Raw genomic sequence first — 19282 nt, 5'->3', positions numbered from 1 at the left:
GTACACGTTGGGCTGGTGGGGCTGGACACGGGACCGGGGGGGGGGGGGTATAACTCGGCCTCAGGGGGGGGTTACACCCCCCTCCCCCCTCCCCCCCCCCTCCGTCGGTGCGCCACTGCAGGGGGCCCCAATTATCAAGCACCAAGATTTAAAGGTATGCAAATGCCACGTAGTTGGACAGAACCAAGGTAAGGTTGTTTGCCGTCGCGAGTGAAGTCGCAGCGTTTCGAAAAAGGGTATAATTATCTTGAGCCAGTCTTTGCCGATCGCGAGTGAACGAACAGTACAATCAATTAAATTCGTAGGTTTTACGTGCCAAAAGCACAATATCATTATGAGGCACGCTGTAATGGAGGGTCTCAGGAATAAATTTGACCACCGGGGGTTCTTTAACGTGCACAAAAATCAAAGTACATGGCAAGAACTGTATTCTTGCATTTCGCCCCCATCGAAATGCGGCCGCCGTGGCCGGGAATCGAGCTCGCGTCGTCGAGCTTAGCGCCGCTACACGTATGCATTTACCGCTAAGCTAACACGGCGGATTTCACTGTACGATTCAACTACGCGACACGTCTAAACAAACGGCCATGCGCTAAATACAGGCACATTACTATTGCGTTTTTATCGAGCCGCCGTGATATTGCACGTGAATGCGAAAGTACGTGACTTACTTGACTCGGCGCACCGCAGTTATCCGCGCTTGTCGTCTGTCCTCCTCGTACCACCTCTCCGGAATTCTGTAGAACTTCACGGGCGGCTTTCGACTTTTCGAGGCTCTTGTGGCAATCAACAACACAGCAGTATTGCGTGCCACCTTTCCTGGTTGATGAGGTCGCGCTCGCCGTCACGAAAACAACGCACGCGGTCGCTCGCGCTACACCGTACTCGGTCGCCGATTCTGCGTTGCGCCGGAACATGCGTGTACGTCTCAGCCACGCTACCGTAGCCACGCGTAAAAAATGGCAGTGAACCCTTCTTTCTCCTTTATGCCTTCTCTACTTTCTAGTGACGTGTTGACCTTGCACGCTGCGGCTACGGCGAAGCGGGAAGCAGCGGCGCTGTCCCAGGCCGGCCAACGAAACTGCCAACGCCGGCAAACGCCCGCTTCCCTATAACGGCAGAAAACGAAACTTCGGGGAGCTGGCGCCGGGCCGGCCGGCGGGCGCGCACGGTGAGTCGAAAGTAGGGTGCCTCGATGCCAGCGCCGCGGCGCTGGGCATCAAGGCACCCTAGTCGAAAGTGAGGGGGCTACGAGGGAGGGCGAGGGGAGCCACCGAAGCGGCGCAGTTGCCGAGGCGAAATCCGCTTCCCTGTCGCCCTCCTCCCTCACATTCCACGGTCTCCGCGTGCGCCCTTCGCCGTGCTGTGCCGGCCCCGCCCGCTCCCTGAAGTTTCGTTTACTGCCGTTATCGTGAAGCGAGCGTTGGCCGGCGTTGGCAGTTTCGTGGCCCTCGCTCACTATGCGCGCCGTGACATTTCACGACTCGCACTCAAGATTCTGGTTTCAGCCTCACTGGCCGTTCGTTCGCACCACGTGCCCATCTCCTCCACTTCGTCTCTCTTTCTTCCTCGAGTACTCCTTGGGGCGCCCGTTTGGGGGAGCGTTCGCCGTCTCCGCTGACTTCCGTACTCCCAGACAGCCGCACTGTAACCGGTATTTCGTTTCCTGCAACTGCACTATAAGCGATACGTGTATACATGGAGTGCTATGGGACAATTAACGGGAGTCTGAAAAGACCGCACTATCTCCGGTCCTGCACTATAAGCCGTTACGTTATAAGTGGACTATACTGTAATAATACAAACAGAGTGTCAGATAAAGAGGAGGTTTGCATTTCTGAAGGGGACCCGCGTCTTCACATTACTAAGGCGAAAGCTTTAGGTGTCTATGTTGGCGGGTGACCTTGGCGAAACTGCACCGTTAGGAAAAATGGTCGACGCCGCAGAGAAAAACACGTAAAAAAATACTCAGATTGACGTCACCTTTCTCAGGGATCGAGGTTCCTGTAAACAAAGTAAATTAGTGGTTTGGAAGAGAAAATTTGGTACATTTCGGTCTGGGTGGGAATCGAACCCGAGCCTCCGGGGTGCGAGACGAGCATGCTTCCGTGAAGCCGCAGCTGCTCCACGGCTCGGGCTATGCCTAGTGCGTACAGGGTCGCCCTATCTGTTTTAGTTCCACCTTGTATTTATATGTCCCAATGGGCATTAAAAGTCCGGTGGACATCCACTGGTCCGCCAGTTTTGGACATATGGATGTCCGTCGGTGATCCACAGAAATCCACCGGATTTACTACGGACGTCCATAGGACGCTTATGCGCAAGAAAATTGGCAGTCCGTCGAACATCCGATGGCTGCCAGAATCGTACATTCGGACGTTACAGGGACATGCAAAACCATGCACTTGGGCCTTTTCAGTACATCCATCGGACATCCACAGGAACAAATTCTGCAGCGACGTACGAGGTTGCAAATTCGGGGCGCTTGAACAATGGGCATTCTTATTTTGTTTTTCTTTTGGAAGCGTGCAATTTTGCCATCAAAATTCTGTGAATTCACGATAGAGACTTTATGCAATGTTCATTGCAGATGTCGCTTGCACCATACGCAGTGCAGAAACTGTTGAGAAATAATCAAATAGATGATGTCCCATGGATGTCTCTCTATCGTCTGAAGCATGACGTCTGTATAAAATCCAGTGCTGATGTCCTTAGAAGGTTTGAGATTTTAAAAAAAAATTAACGCTCAATATAACTCCGGAACACAACGTACCTGGGTAATCCTGGGGATAATCGCCTCTGGACGTGGATGTTCGGATATAATTCGGATGTCCACCGGATTTTCATGGCCCATTGGGGTGTAATTACTTGTAAAATGTTGTAAATACAAAGTGTCTTCAAGCTTCACCCGAGTCTGCTTTCTTCCATTCAAAGCTCCCCATCGATCCTATCGCCGTTACCCTTGGCAGCAGTACTTCTTCAGTTAAATCGTCTCTGGTGGTGTGTCTCGGATGCTCAAGTGGAGAAGTAATACATCTATCATCGAGAGGGAGGAAGAAGAACCATAAAGCAGTGCCTATCAAGCTAAAGCAGTGTGGCCGTAACGAAAATTCGCAGCCGGCCGATGTGGTAACGGGCCGCAAACTGTCGCGGAATGCTAATATGTTCACGCGGGTGGCTCATCAGCGATCGGTTCCGACATAGCATGTGCAGGTTAAATTGACAGCTCTCAAAGTGGCATGGAGTTTGTTGGCGCAGATATTTAACTTGACCTGCGTGCCTATAGGTGGCTAATAGGCCTGATCTTCGCACGTGCTTTCGCACTTTACGAAAATATGCACTGCTTTCGTTGATGTTGCCTTTGTCCGCATCGCCATATCATTTTGACAGGTAATGTCGACCCAGACGAACCTTAAACTGACAGAAGCGGCCCCGGCCAACGCAGTGCCATTCTGAGAATATCGGACCGATATCGAGAAGCGCTCGCAGTGCTACCACATTAGCCGAGGCAGCCAGTGCGCAATGTTTTGCTCCGAAAACGAAGTGAAATGCTTGCTTGATTGGCATCGAGCACGAGAGCTCAGTGGCAACTTGACACTTAGCACTGCGCAGGTCTCTACGTACACCAAAGATATGGAATATTCGAAAAATCGAATAATATACATATTCGATTCGGTGATGTTTGATGTTCGCACACCCATAATAAGTAGACAAGAAGTACATTGCATTACCACTGATCTTATTCCTGTCGCCTTTTTTCTTTCAGTCAACAAAGTGGACAATAGTCACAGTCAATAAAATAGTGAAAACTACAGCGAAGTTTGGTAAATCAAAAACAATTTATATATTTTATAAAGCTTTTCGAAATGCAGAATTTATGCAGAATTTTATTAAAAATCGCCAGGTCAGTGGAAGCAAAAACAAAACTACAACGACAATGTATATTCCTCCATAAACCTGATGAGGTGCATAGAAAACTAAGAAGACACGAAATCAGAATGCTAGTCTTCATTCCAACTTCTTTCGCAGTGCCCGCCTGTGCACGTTATTCATTTTTTATACATACTCCCGCCCCCCAGTAGCATTGTCCAATTCGAGCTCGTACAATTTCTGCACTGGCATTCTTACAAGCTTGCCATGTAGAGCTTTCACACGGCAGGCCCCCCTCTGGTAATTCCATCTTTACCAGGAAAGACGTCCCCGACTCATCCCAATGGCCAAATACCTCTAGAGATGTTAGGCTCCTCAATGAGGATCTTGTAGGACTTGTACTTGTAGACATCTACTTGTAGACTGCTACTAGGATGCAATGGGTAGAGGTGAAGTGCCCACAGCTCGAGGAGGTACTCTTTTGTCCATCGAATCCACAGGTGGTCGACAAGCTTCTGGTGGTGTCGCAACTTCTTGCTGAGAAGGGTTTGGGCTAGTTGGTTTTCCACGATGCTGTGTGGTGCAGCGCTTGTCCTCGTTTCCCTGTGTCCCTCGTCTGCTTCACGCTGCATCACACAGCTTCTTGCCGAGGTCACGTCGAGTAGCCTGAGCACTTTGATCTTTGTAGTCACTGGACTCGACATCCGGACTCGGAACAAGAGATCATACAGGAGCTCGCCAGCTGGTATTTTAATATGGAAACAAATGCGCTGGCATACGCAGAATACAAAATTAATCAAATTATAGGAATTTATGTGCCAAAACCACAATTTGATTATGAGGCATGCCGAAGGGGGGACTCCGGAATAATAGGGACCACTTGGGGTTCTTTAACGTGCACCTAAATCTAAGTACACGGGTATTTTCGCATTTCACCCCTACTGAAATGCGGCTGCCATGGCTGGAATTTGATCCGCGACCTCGTGCTCAGCAGCCCGACATAATAGTCACTAAGGAGCCACAGTGGGTACACAGAATACACTGGCGAAGTGAATGAGAACATAGATGCCGATATAACTGAGGATGAGGTGAGAGAGCTGCATTCGCTGATCTAAAAACCACCTCGGCGGGGGGGTCGGATGGCATAACAAACAAAAACTGCGCAACCTTGCCGACTGGTGGACTAAAAGCCTAACCGGCCTGTTCAATCAGGTGTGGTGCACCAGGGAACTGTTAGAGGCATGGATCGAGGCTGTGTAGTCTTTATTCCAAAACCAGGAAAAAATCTGCAACTGGAGAATGTCCGCCCAGCCTCACGCCATGTCTGGGCAAAGCACTAGAGCATGTGGTTTTAACCTGCCTCGCCGAGCATGTAGAGGAACACCAACTATTCCCGCCCACCCTCTTTGGCTTTTGGCAAGCTGTGTCCGCACAAGACATCATGTGGATGCTCAAAAGGGGCCCTGTGGATGGTGAAATCCCAGGGGCAGTGCGCACAATCCTAGGGCTCGATGTGCACAAGGCCTTCGATAATTTTAAACACGAGGCCATACTCAGAAACCTATGGGCCATGAACGTTGGGGCACGGGCGCACAGTTACGTATATCATTGCGTTTCTTTGCGACCGGACAGCCACATTCAGCATTAGAGGTAACAGCCCATAGATCAAGCTCGGCAGTAGTGGTATAAACCAGGGTGCAGTATTGTCTTCTTTTTTTAATTGTGCAATCAGGAACCTACCCAACGAACTTAACAAGATCCCAGTCATCCGCCATGCCATCTATGTGGATGATGTGACCATTTGGATGAGGCAAGGCAACGCCCAGCTTTATTTTGCTGGCAAAACAACGCCGGCAATCAAAACTACACTGCAAATCGTAGTCAACATAGTAGTACCCCAGGTCCCCACCATCAGAGTATTGGGGCTTTTCCTAGAAGAATGCACGCAAAGAAATCATGAAGATTCTGGCGAGCACCTCTCGCCAGGTAATCGGGCTGCTTTGACGTATTACTGGCCGCAAGTTTGGACTCCAAAAGAAAGAGGCATGCAGGCTAATCCACGCTTACTTTGGCTGCAGGATAGCAAACACGTACCCTTTCCTTCAACAACGAAAGACTGACATCACAAAGGTAGACACTTTACTGCATTCAGTCTACAGATTAGCTGCTGGACTAGTCCCTACATGGCCAAGCAACAAAATACTGGTGCAATCAGGACTCCATGACACTGTCACCGAAATCGTGGAAGCACAAAGAGTGGTGCAGTGGTGGAGGCTGGCATGCACACAGCAAGGACATGAGATCCTGCAACTTCTGAATCCCTCCCACACACAGGGACCACCAAGATAAGTCAAACATCCGAGAGATTAGGAGCAAACGGGTCATTCGACCACTCCCGAAGAACATGGGAGAACACAAGGAACGGCAATGCGGATGCGCGGAGTTGCTCAGGAAGATTCTAGCAGACAAACCGGCCGCGTATGTGGATGCCTTGCCTGGAGGGAACGGCACATATGCGATAGTGGCTGTGGACAGATCGGGGAGAATCCTCCGAACCAAGGAAATCACAGCGAGGCCTATCCTAGAAGTGGAAGATGCCACCACACCTTGTGCAACCGCTGTCACAGGGGCACTCTTTATAGTGTTGGACTCGATGTCAGCAATAAAAAGCTTCAGATTGGGCCAAGTCAAATCGTGGCGGAGAAACTACAAAATCCAGAATTAAGCATCAGTCTTCTTTGGGTTCCTAGCCACTAGAGAAACGCTGGCAACGAAGCTGCCCACCTCGCAGCCCGTGCAACTACTAACCGGTCGGAAGGGCAGCCTCCTCCGGAAAACCCCGAAAAACTGTCACTACGTTACAGAGATCTCCTCCGTCAGCAGAGAGAGGAGCAGCAGATCTACCCATGTTCATTGGACGGACTAAAAAGACCACAGACTGAGGCCCTGCGCAGAGCTCAAACGCACAGTGTACTCAACCCCAGGAGATTAGCTACCATCCTAAGGGATGACAGCGTCTCGACCTGTACGTTTTACGGCTTAGCTCAGGCTGGACAGGATCACATCCTATGGGGATGTGACCGCCACCCACCCCCCAAAAGAGCTGCTATAACTAGCCCCCTCACCTGAGGAATGGGAGAAAACGCCGAAAAGTGTCAACGAAGAATCACAGTACAGGCTGGCGGAATGGGTGGCGACAACTGCCGCCCCCTGGGCCCCGACCTAGCCTCCCCCCATGACCTGGCTCCCCCTTCCCCTACTATATTGCCACGCGCCTTCAAAGGGGGGCTAACGACGTTTATTTATGAGCAGCTCGGCTCTGGAGAAAATGGCGGCGAGAGCTAACCATCGAGCAGGGCGGTTAGCACGCGCACTTCTTTCTTCTTGCGCCTCTGCGCTTGCCCTATTCCCACTACTACAGGTGACATTTCCCCCCTTCCTCGGAAAGAGCATCGCCTCGATGCTCAAGAAGTGGTGTGGGAAAGGGGAAAAAAAAAGAAAACACGCTCAATGAAAATGCTCGCGCACAGAACACAGTGATAGCTACATCAGCGTAGCTAGAAACAGTTCTCTACGTCTCTAGAAACAGAGAGGTAAGCGCATGAGGTGCAAATGGGAGCGTAAAAATCACGAACGCGCAACGCAGGGCTTCATGCGTACGACGTGAACGACGTCAGGGCTAGGTGGTTGTCTACGCCGTGTTTGCGCCGCGCTGTCTGGAACGACTTCATAGTTCACGTCACTAATGCGGCGCAGCACTTTGTATGGGCCAAAATACCGGCTGAGCAACTTTTCACAAAGGCCACGGCGGCGAACAGGGGTCCACACCAACACTTGGTCTCCGGGACTGTAGCGCACTTGCCGGTGACGGATGTTATAGCGCCGTGCATCTGAGACTTGTTGCTCACCGATGTGCAGCCGCGCGAGCTGGCGAGCCTCCTCAGCGCGCTGAGCAAACTCTTCGGCGTCAGTAGTTAGGTGCTCGGCGTCGTGGCACGGAAGCATAGCGTCCAGCATCGTCTGTACTTCGCGGTCATAGACGAGGCGAAATGGTGTGAAGCGCGTTGTTTCTTGTACGGCGGTATTATACGCGAAGGTCACATAAGGCAGGATACGATTCCATGTCTTGTGCTGGACGTCGATGTACATAGAGATCATGTCTGTGATGGTCCTGTTTAGTCGCCCCGTAAGGCCGTTGGACTGCGGATGGTAAGCGGTCGTCTTTCGATGCCTGGTGTTGCTTAGTTGAAAAATTTCGTCCATGAACTGTGCCGTGAACGCCGTTCCTCTGTCTGTGATAACAATGGATGGGGCACCATGGCGCAAGACAATGTGACACATGAAGAACTGCGCTACCTCAGAAGCCGTGGCTCGTGGGAGCGCCTCTGTCTCAGCATAGCGGGTTAAATAGTCAGTGGCGACAATCACCCACTTGTTGCTGTCGGTTGATAGAGGAAACGGCCCAAGAATGTCCAAGCCGACTTGGTTGAATGGCTTATGAGGTGGTTCGATGGGTTGCAATAGCCCGGCGGGCTTCAGGGGTGGTGACTTTCGCCGCTGACATTCACGACAGCCTTTAGCATACTGTTTGACGCTTGCCGACAGCCCGGGCCAGTAATACATCTCGCGTACTCTAGCAAGCGTTCGTGAGGAGCCGAGGTGGCCAGATGTAGGCTCGTCGTGGCAAGCGAAAAGAATAACGTCCCGCAAGTGTTTGGGAACTACTAGGAGGTAGGCTCGGTCATTCGGGCGGGCGTTCTTCTTGTACAGCACATTGTCTCGTAGACAGAAGGACGTCAAGACGCGGCGTAGATGGCGTGGTATGGTTGTTTGACGGCCCTCTAAGTGGTCGATTAGAGGTCGAATTTCAGCGTCGTCACGCTGCCATCTGACCAAGTCCGACGTAGTAAGGGCGCCCAGGAAGCCGTCGTCGTCCTCCGACTGTCGACTGACAGATTCAGCGGGAGCACGCGACAACGTGTCGGCGTCTTCGTGCTTGCGGCCAGACTTATAAACTATAGTGACGTCAAATTCCTGTAGCCGCAAGCTCCACCGTGCCAGTCGTCCTGAAGGATCGCGTATGTTCGCCAACCAACATAGAGCATGGTGGTCTGTCACCACTTTGAAGGGGCGGCCGTAGAGATAAGGGCGAAACTTCGTGATCGCCCAGACGACCGCGAGACACTCTTTTTCTGTAGTAGAGTAGTTCGCCTAGGCACGGGACAGCGAGCGGCTAGCATAAGCAATTACTCTTTCAATGCCGTCTTGACGTTGGACGAGTACTGCGCCAAGGCCGATGTTACTGGCGTCAGTATGCACCTCGGTGTCAGCCTCTTCGTCGAAATGTGCCAGGACGGGTGCTGACTGCATGCGTTGTCGTAGGTCAGCGAAGGCCGTCTGTTGCTCATGCGTCCAGGTAAATGGCGTGTCATCCCTGGTAAGGCGAGTCAGGGGTTCCGCAATCTTCGAGAAGTTGTCGATGAAGCGGCGATAATACGCACACAAGCCCAGGAAGCGTCAGACGGCCTTCTTGTCGGCAGGAGGAGGAAAAGCTGCTACAGCGGCAAGTTTGTCGGGATCGGGTCGAACTCCTTTGGCGCTGACGACGTGTCCAAGAAACTTGAGCTCTTCATAACCGAAGTGGCACTTTTCTGGTTTAAGCGTGAGATCAGCCGATCGGAGCGCTTCTAGCACATGCCGCAGGCGATGAAGATGTTGCTCAAATGTTTCAGAAAAGACAACTACGTCGTCAAGATACACAAGGCAAGTCTGCCACTTCAATCCAGCGAGGACAGTATCCATCATTCGCTGGAATGTAGCTGGGGCTGAACATAAACCCGAAAGGGAGCACTCGAAATTCGTAAAGGCCATCGGGAGTCACGAAAGGCAGTTTTCTCGCGGTCTCGTTCGTCTACCTCGATCTGCCAGTATCCACTTTTCAAGTCGAGTGACGAAAAGTACTGGGCACGCCGCAGTCGATCTAACGAATCGTCGATACGTGGCAGTGCATGCACCCAGGGTACACGTCCTTTTTAGTTACGTTGTTGAGCTTCCGGTAGTCGACGCAAAAGCGTAGCGTTCCGTCTTTCTTTTTGACAAGAACGACCGGAGACGACCATGAGCTGTTGGAAGGTTCGATCACGCCGTCTTCAAGCATCTCTTGTACTTGCGTACGAATCGCTTCGCGTTCCTTTGCCGGCACGCGGTAGGGCTGCTGGCGTATTGGGCGTGCGTCGTCGCATGTGATGATCCTGTGCCTTGTAACTGAAGTCTGGCGCACTTTAGACGAGCTTGCGAAGCATGCCCTGAATTCAAGCAAGAGCTCGTGCAGTGCTGCCTGTTTGTCTTGAGACAACTCTGAATTAATGTCGATGTTGCCCAGTGCCTTGTCAGCCATCCTCACTGGTTCAGGGGCAAAACATTCAGCAACGTGTTCTATTTCTTCGGCAAACGCTATGGAAGTACCGCGGAAAAGGTGTCGATGCTCGTTACTAAAGTTGGTGACTAGCAACTTAGATCGGCCATCACGAAGCTGTAGCACACTCCTGGCCGCACAAACACCTTGCGTCAGTAGATACGCTAAGTTACTTTCTGCGACCACTCCACCTTCGCGCAATCCACCGCACATCACTTCGACTAGAACACTGGCTCGTGGAGGAAGCGTAACACTTTCGGAGAAAACACGTAGCGCGTCGTCACGTCGTTTGTCGGCGTTTGTTTCGATTGCTTGGTCGGCTGAGAACGTGACTACACCTCCCCGTAAGTCAATAACAGCGCCGTATTCCTGCAGGAAGTCAACTCCGAGAATGACGTCGCGGGAGCATTCGCGTAGGATAAGGCAACTCGCCACGAATGTCGATCCTTGAATCCGAACTCTTGTCGTGCAGGTTCCCAGTGGAGTAACGACGTGACCACCAGCCGTACGAATCTGCGAACCATGCCAAGGTGTAATTACTTTTTTCAGAAACGTCGCCATCTTCCCGCTTAATATAGAATAGTCCGCTCCGGTATCCACTAAAGCGCTAACCGCATGACCGTCAATCACCACAGGTATGTCGAGCGAAAGCCGGTCATTCCGTTCAGCTGCGGTTGATGTCGGTCCGGTACCCTTCGTTACTCGCGTCGATCGGAGGTCTTCAGCGCGTCGACTGCCAGCGGCCTCGCCCCCAAAGGTCGCTGGGGTTAGTTTTCCCGGCGGGGACTTGGCGACCGTCTGCTCGAATACCGCTGAGGCGATGGTGAAAATCGCCTTGGCGACGGCGAGCGCGACTGTCGCCCGGTAGGCGGTGGCATGCGTTGCTGAGCCAGATAATCTTTAATATCCCGAGGTCGTTGGCCCAGTCGGGGTGGTGGCGAGTAGGCGGAAAAGCCCCGCAACCCAAGGCGTCGGTATGGGCACTGGCGGTACAAATGATCTGCCTCACCACAGTGGAAGCACAGAGGACGGCGATCCGGAGTGCGCCAAACATCTGACTTCAGAGGGGACATGCGTCGATCGTCGGCGTAATGTACTGGTTGTTCCTGCGGAAGCACAACCGGAGGAGCGGCAAGGTGAAACGGTGGAGGCGTGCGTCGTTCCTCGATGTACGGCACCGGTTGGGCTGGTGGAAGTGCAACCGGATGAGCGGCCTGGACAAACAGCGGCGGGGACGAAGCAGGCTGTCTCAACACTTCTGCGTAGGTCGCACGGTGGTGTACAGAAGGTACAGGCGCGGTGTTAGCAAAAGGAAAGTTGGACCGGAGCGCTTGGTTCACTTCATCTTTTACAACACTCGCAATGGAGCTCACCGTGGCTTGTGGCGTGCCATAAACCTTCATTATTTCTTCGCGCACAACGGTGCGGATGAGTTCGCGAAGGTTGTCATTATTGTTTCCAATGGCCGTCAAAATGTCTGTACTCGCGTTCACTTGCCGATCATAAAAGTTCGAGCGATGCTGAAGCATCTTTTCCATACTTACAGCCTCGGCTAAAAATTCGGCGACAGTCTTGGGAGGATTGCGCACCAGACCAGCGAAGAGTTGCTCCTTCACCCCTCGCATCAGGTGACGCAGCTTCTTGTCCTCGGTCATTCCAGGGTCTGCTCGTCTGAAGAGGCGCGTCATATCTTCGACGAACGCAGTAACGCTTTCGTTGGGAAGCTGGACTCGGGCCTGGATTGCTCGTTCGGCTCGTTCGCGGCGATCGGGACTGGCGTAGGTGTCTAGTAGCTGACGACGGAAGTCGCGCCACGACGTCAGTTGCTCCTCACGGTTTTGAAACTATGTACGCGCGCCGTCCTCCAGGCAAAAGTAGACATTCCTACGTTTAGTCGCGTCATCCCATTCGTTGCATTCGGCCACGCGCTCGAAGTCGGTCATCCAGTCTTCGACGTCTTCGAAGACGTCGCCATGGAACGACTTAGGCACCAGTGGATTTTGAAGCGTATACCGATTCGTCACTGCACGTTCCATACCGGTTGGGGTAGTCTGAAGCACTGCGGTGTCTTCAGTATCTTCAGGAGGCAGTCCCCGGATCCTGCGGCTGGTCCGATGGACGGGAGTATCGACTAACACAGGGCTGGTGCTTCCGCTCCCAGGAGGAGTCTGCGGCATGAGTGAGAAGTACCCAGCACCTCCACCACTTTGCCACGCGCCTTCAAAGGGGGCTAACGACGTTTATTTATGAACAGCTCGGCTCTGGAGAAAATGGCGGCGAGAGCTAACCATTGAGCGGGGCGGTTAGCACGCGCACTTCTTTCTTCTTGCGCCTCTGCGCTTGCCCTATTCCCACTACTACAGGTGACAATATGATAAAGTTGTTTCCTCCACCTCCTCCAATATTTCTATATGTGTCGAACTGTTTCTTTAATAATTAGGTTTTGGTTTATTGTCAGTTCCGAGATGGCAGAAAATTATCTGATCAGATCAGGTTCGGCTGAAGATAACGGTTTAGTGCCGGTTTTTTGGTTCAGTTTGACAGGCAGGTTAAAGGTGCCAGAAGCGATTTGTAGACCCGGACAAATGTATTGTCAGCCAAGTTTCCCCCTAGTGATGGTTCCTTCAGGGCAAGAGGGGGAGGGGGCATATTAGGAGAGAGCACAAAGCAATGTATTGGCTCAGCACGAATGTCACGCATGGTAGGTTTTAGTGATTCCACTCCACAGGCAGAGCAATGGAGGGGCCACCGAACAAGTGCACATCAATTAGAAGCTATCGGTCAACATGCCCAAGTCCCAGACGCCACGTGTTGGGCAGATACTGCTAAGGATAAAGCAAAGGGAATGGCATCATGGAGAGTTCACTAGTCAAAGCAGACTGCATGACCTAATGCTCTTTCCTAGTCGATTTGCTTCTTTCATGGGAGTGGGTGGGAGGGAAAGTGTGTAGTAACATGATCAAGTGCAGGCTAAGCGGGTCCGTGCATATGTGTCCGCATGGCTGAGCGCATATGCAGGCGACACACCCTGATTTCGAGGTAATCTGCGGAAAGCTCAAAGGCTGGCCGAGATGGCTAGTGCCTTGATGCGCGATGTTCAAGCGTGCCTAGGGTTGAAGGTTGTGTAATCTCAGGTTTCGGAGACACGGTGAAGGGCCACCGAAACACAGCCAGACACACTCGCTGCTTGTTGCCGGCGCTCTTCCATCACGCCAGCATTACGAGAGCGAGTGCTTGTGGTCATCGAGTGAGATCTTTTCATGTTTGCCTTATTACATGTGATACAATGCTCATTAATTAAATTTGTAGGCAAATGTTTACTGCTATTTATAAGACCACCAAAACTACGAATCTTACTTTGTGTAGTCTAATATTTTGCTCTATCAGCGCTTCGCCTTTCTGAATAAACTGTGACCTCGCTATCTGCAACATTTTCTGGCAAAACTGCATCTGATCCCATGCTCAAACACCAATAAGGTCTATGAATACAAACATGCTGGCAGCATGCTTCCTGCAACAGCTGGCTACCAGCCACTCCGCCAGCCACAGTGCTTAGGCTGCTAGGGTTAACCTGCACCACTTCGTTGGGAATAGGCAACTAATGCTGAAGTTTTGTGCCGTGCCAGTCGACATGATGGCACCTTTGTTCATGGCCACCATGTTTGCAACATTGCACACGCGGTTCATGGCCAAAAACCCTTATGGTGCTTGAAATATTGGTTATTGCTGTTATACACTGGTGATAGGGGTAGGCAGCAGTGAATCAGGAATCGTTTAGACCAAAAAATCAGCAGGGGACTGTATTTGATCTCTTTGCTGCCAGAATATAGATATCTTAAGCCACATGCAAACAAAAATTTCTTTTGCTACGACCAACACCATGACAGATCCCTCATTCTTTATTTTGTTAAAGCAGGAGAAATTCCACTAAAATAAAGCATGACCAACCAAATTTCATATTTAGTTCATCATATGCGAAAATGTGTTATATGGGTGTTCGTTACATCAAGGTTCGAGTGTATATAAAAGACATTATACAGAGAAGCACATAGCAAATAAAGCATTTCATAACGGAACTTAGCAAAGCAGATCAGACTTCTGCAGTGTAATCATAAGCATTAGAATGCATTACACTGAAATACACATTTTAAAAACGTAGGAAGCATTATATATAAAAAAAAAGACAAGCAGCTTGTTCACCTACACAGGATTCTTCAGAAAATGTCAATGATCACTGTGTGACCAGCAAAGTGAGACTACCTCAGTGGTGTAGCCTGTTCCACTATGCAGATATAGGATGCCACTTTTTACCTGAATGTACATATTGCTTCCAGCTGTGCGTTATTCCTGTCTTACGTGATTATTTACTTGTGCTAACTGACGCGCTTATAATTTCTGTAAGGCCTCATTATATGATCAAGTTCGGCTGTGTTGTTCTTTCTTTATACCTGCCTAGTTTCATTCGACATGTGTTCTTGCTCCTTTCACACTGTATGACTAATTATGTTTGCCTTCATTTCTTTATCGCTTAAGTTATTTGCCTTGCAACACAGTATTGCCCACCTGCCATACCAAAGCGGTGGCTCAGTGGCTAAGGCGTTCTGCTGGTCGTGGGATTGAATCCCAGCCGCGGCGACCACATTTCAATGGAGGCAAAATATGAAAACGGCCGTGTGCTTGCATTGTAGTGTATGTTAAAGAACCCCAGGTTGTCAAAATTAACCCAGAGCCCTCCACTACAGCGTGCCTCATAATCAGCACTGGTTTTGGCACGTAAAACCCCAGAAAAAAGTATGCTCTCGAACAAGAGCACGAGTATAGAAAATTAATAATGTTGGCTTGTAGATTATGTTATACTTCTCAAGACATGCTACAATTCTAAAATTAAAAGAGAGCAAGAAAAAGGACACGAAGCAGATTGAACACAAGCATTTGTGTTGTTCAGTCTTGTCCGCATCTTTTTTGCACATTTTTATTTTACTACATACCATGAACCAACTATCTCAGCAGCAAGCCTTGTTATGCTACAATTAGTTTTGCAATAAGCTTTTGAAAAAAGTCATTTGCAAATGACGAGATAGTAATAAGACAGTACTTTGATCATTCATTTGGATCACAGCTTTTGTAAGATGATTACACACTATCTTCAGCAGCTCTGGATACAAGCCTAGGAGAAAAGTGAGATCAAACATTAGTGGAAGGCATATAAATTGGATATCTATTGCATATTTATGATGATTACTGATTGATCATTCTCAGCTGTTTCGTTTGATTTCATTGGCCTTCAAATGCTGATATCTCTCTGGAAGCAATTTCTTGATATGCAAATATGTTATATCGATAAGCAGGGCGCTTGGATATGCATCCATTATAGCTTAAACAAGCTAGACTGGCCGCATCTATGTAACTATTGCTAAAAAAATAATAAAAAGCTGCCTAATTGCCATTGTGCCTTATCCAGGTCTAACTATAGCTATAGTAGAATAATAATGAAACATCCTTATACCCTTGTACACATGCATTCCAATTTTGTCCACATACGCAAATACAAGTAGACAAGGATGGCTCAATTGCCTCGGGGGCTAATTTATCAACCAAAAGACACAACTGGTAAAGCACTACATACAACGTGGAAGTTGTGGTCCCACCTGCAGCAAGTTATCTCTTCACTTCTTTTTTCTTTATTATTTTACTTAAACACCACAATTATTTTCCTTCATTCTTTCTCAACCTTCACTGTTTGTTTTCTTCGTATATTTGAAACCTCAAATAGGCAGCAGCATGTTGAGAACAGCAATATACATTTGAGTGAGACACCTGATCACCAAAATTTATCATGACTGAGAATATTGCAACGAAGCAGAAGCCTGATGCACAAACGTATATACAACTATTTACATGGAAAAAAGTTAGCGGTAAACACGCAGGCTGCAGGTCTTCTTCTTCTTTGTCTCTCTCTTGTGCTCACGGTCCTGTCTGAATGGACCGTAACATAATCCCCGGGGATTAGAGCGCCGTCCCGGCGCTCGTTAAAATGATGGCGAACTAGATGAACAAAATGGGACATGTGGACAATGTCAGTTTGTAGCTCAGATGACGATGGCATCTCTTCTACAGGGGCATTTTCATAATTTATGCCACTTGGGCGTCGCAATATACGGTACGGCCTAGCATAGCATGACAGCAGTTTTTCGGACAGGCCAACGTGGTGACTTGGAGTCCACAGAAGAATCAGATTTCCAGCAGAGAAGCCAAGGTTCCAGTGGCGACTGTCGTAGCGAGCCTTTTGTGACATCTGAGCTGCTGTGTGTGGATCATAGGCAATCTGGCGAGCCATACAAGCCCGCCCAACGGCGTAATGGGTGTATTCCATGGTGCGTTGTCACACCGAAGGTAGCAGGGTGTCAAAAACCCGCCGCGGTGGCTTAGTCAGCTAAGGCGTTGCGCTGCTGAGCACGAGATCACGGGATCGAATCCCGGCCGCAGCAGCCGCATTTCGATGGAGGCGAAATGCAAACATGCCTGTATACTTGCGTTGTAGTGCACGGTAAAGAACCCCAGGTGGGCAAAATTATTCCGGAGCCCTCCACTACGGCGTACCTTATAATCAGAACTGGTTTTGGCATGTAAAACCTCAGAAAGAAGAAGCAGGGTGTCAAAAGGCAGAGTGGGATGGCGACCAAACAAGAGGTAGAAAGGCAAGAAACTGGTGGTATCCTGACGTGACGAATTGTATACAAATGTCACGTAGGGCAAAGCGTTGTCACAATTGTGACGATCTGCTGAAACGTACATAGACAACATCTCTGTAAGGGTGCGATATAGTCGTTCAGTCTGTCTGTTCGTTTGTGGGTGATATGCGGTTGCGAACTTGTGTTTGGTGGAGCAGGAAGTATGTCGACAACTTGGGACAGGAAGAAGCAGCCATGATCTGCCAGCAGCTGCCACGGCGCACCATGTTGAAGAATCAAGTCCTGAAGTAAAAAATATGCTACATCTGTAGCCCAGTTGGCGGGCAGGGCACGTGTAATAGCATAGCACATCACATAGTCTGTTGCAACGGCTATCCATTTGTTCCCTTTTATGGATGTGGGAAAGGGGCCAAGAAGGTCCATGCCGACACGGAAGAAAGGCTCCTTGGGAACATTGACTGGATGAAGGTGACCAGCAGGTTGAGAACATGGCCTCTTTTGCCACTGGCAAACGTCACAAGCTGCAACGTAACGTTGCACAGAGCAGTGCAGGTCTGGCCAGAAGAAGCGACGTCGCACTCTGTCGTAAGTGCGGGAGGTGCCAAGGTGCCCAACAGTGGGTGCCGGATTGCACACATTGAGTCTTTTGAAGGTACTATATTTACTCGAACCTAGGCCAACCCCGATTTTAAACCGACCCCTGAAATTGTGAGGCCAGAAAAAAAAAAAGAAAAACTTACCTTGAATGTAGGCTGAACTAAAAAGCGAGGACAACGTTCACAAAATGAAAACAGCATTTATTGAATACGAACATGCCGAGCTCATTCTACATCATCATCACTGCTAACCTCGTCGCTATCTTCCTTATCGCTGTCATCTTCAAACAGCGCATTATATTCAGTACCATCAAGCGCATTAGAGCTGCACTTTTTGAAGCAGTGCACAATCAAAGTTTCTGGGTAAATGCCCTCCTCGGTGCAGCGCATGCAAGAAGTATCTCCCGTTGCCCCCTCCAAGGTTGTACGTTTTCTCATCGATGCCAAAGTCCCGCCCTGCTTGAATGTTTGACGATGCCTCCATGGCTAGCACAACTTTTCGTTTGAAAGCGGTACTATAGTGGCATCACCTGCTTGGTGCCATTACAATAAAGCCACACTGCATGCCGATACGATATCATACCAATACTACCGATATGACACAGGTCAAACTGGCGATGTCACTCGTGTACTTAGTTGGCTACTGGCACGGCTAGAGCGGCTGCGATAATGACTTTTCTAGACGGTGCTAGCTATGCACCATATTTATCAATTTCAGTTAAGAACTGGCGCGTTTTTTAATATCCTCGAATCTAAGCCGACCTTAGAGTTTGGTATATGATCATTTGAAAAAACTATCAGCCTAGATTTGAATAGATAAGGTATATCTGAGGAGTGCGCATTTCGTTGTTGTGCCTTTGCATGAAAGAATATACTATGAACATGGACACTGTAATCCACTACAATTTTATTACTACAAATGTCCCTGAAAGTTTCTAGATCAGCCTGGAACATCATTTGAAGTGACTTGGCAGTTGAACATTTGAAAGCATATGGTGACACTTGTGCTACCTGATGCAGGAGAACACCATTCAGCACGCTTCACGTGAATATAAATGCCTAATTCACTCTAGTTCAACACGGCTGTGAAACTACTTTAGGGTATCATGGTATTTTCTATTATGTTTCCTCAAGTAATCAGCCCTCATAAAGGACTTGGAGCACATTTCGCAGCAGTACGGTAAGTCACCTGTATGAACGCGTAGGTGTTGCGTCATGGTATACTTCAGCGAGAAGGTCTGAGGGCAAGATGGGCACTGAAATGGCCGCTCACCCGTGTGGATGTTCATGTGTTTCTTAAGTAGGGGCTTATATGAAAATCTCTTAGGGCATGAAGGGCACTGAAAAGGCTTCTCGCCCGTGTGACTGCGCTCGTGTATGGTGAGGTTGATCCGTTGTTTGTAGCTCCGAGGGCAAAGATGGCACTTAAATGGCCGCTCGCCAGTATGGACCCTGATGTGTGCATCCCGATGAGAAGTCTTGTCAGTCTCATAGTCACAAAAGTGACAGCGGAAGCGGTGTCCCGACTCTGAGCTGTCACCCTCGGCCATTGCTGCACAAACAAAAGTAAAATTTCATTATAAAATGCCAAAGAAATGAGCTTAAAAAGGTCCTGAACCAACCCTTGAGCTTGGTGAATTAAAACAGTTCGCTGATAGCATACACTGATGCGAACATCCCCACCAAATTTTGCAGCTGTGTACGGTGCA

The 19282-nt window shown here is 49.5% G+C and overlaps 1 protein-coding gene across 2 annotated transcripts in view; it reads right to left on the bottom strand.

Moving 5' to 3' along the window:
* Positions 1 to 17753: 17753 nt before the first annotated feature.
* LOC119453898 (zinc finger protein 271-like) overlaps positions 17754 to 19282 on the bottom strand; it is a 62997-nt gene continuing 61468 nt past the window's right edge. For both annotated transcript variants that reach the window (XM_049667043.1, XM_049667044.1), the window contains one exon: positions 17754 to 19125. In XM_049667043.1, the coding sequence (XP_049523000.1) occupies positions 18665 to 19125 (461 nt within the window). In that variant the 3' untranslated portion in view covers positions 17754 to 18664. The remainder of the gene's footprint in view (positions 19126 to 19282) is intronic.

Source organism: Dermacentor silvarum, chromosome 5, assembly GCF_013339745.2.
Source record: "Dermacentor silvarum isolate Dsil-2018 chromosome 5, BIME_Dsil_1.4, whole genome shotgun sequence".
NCBI classification, from domain to species: Eukaryota; Metazoa; Arthropoda; class Arachnida; order Ixodida; family Ixodidae; genus Dermacentor; species Dermacentor silvarum.
This window is presented reverse-complemented; position numbering and strand designations above follow the sequence as displayed.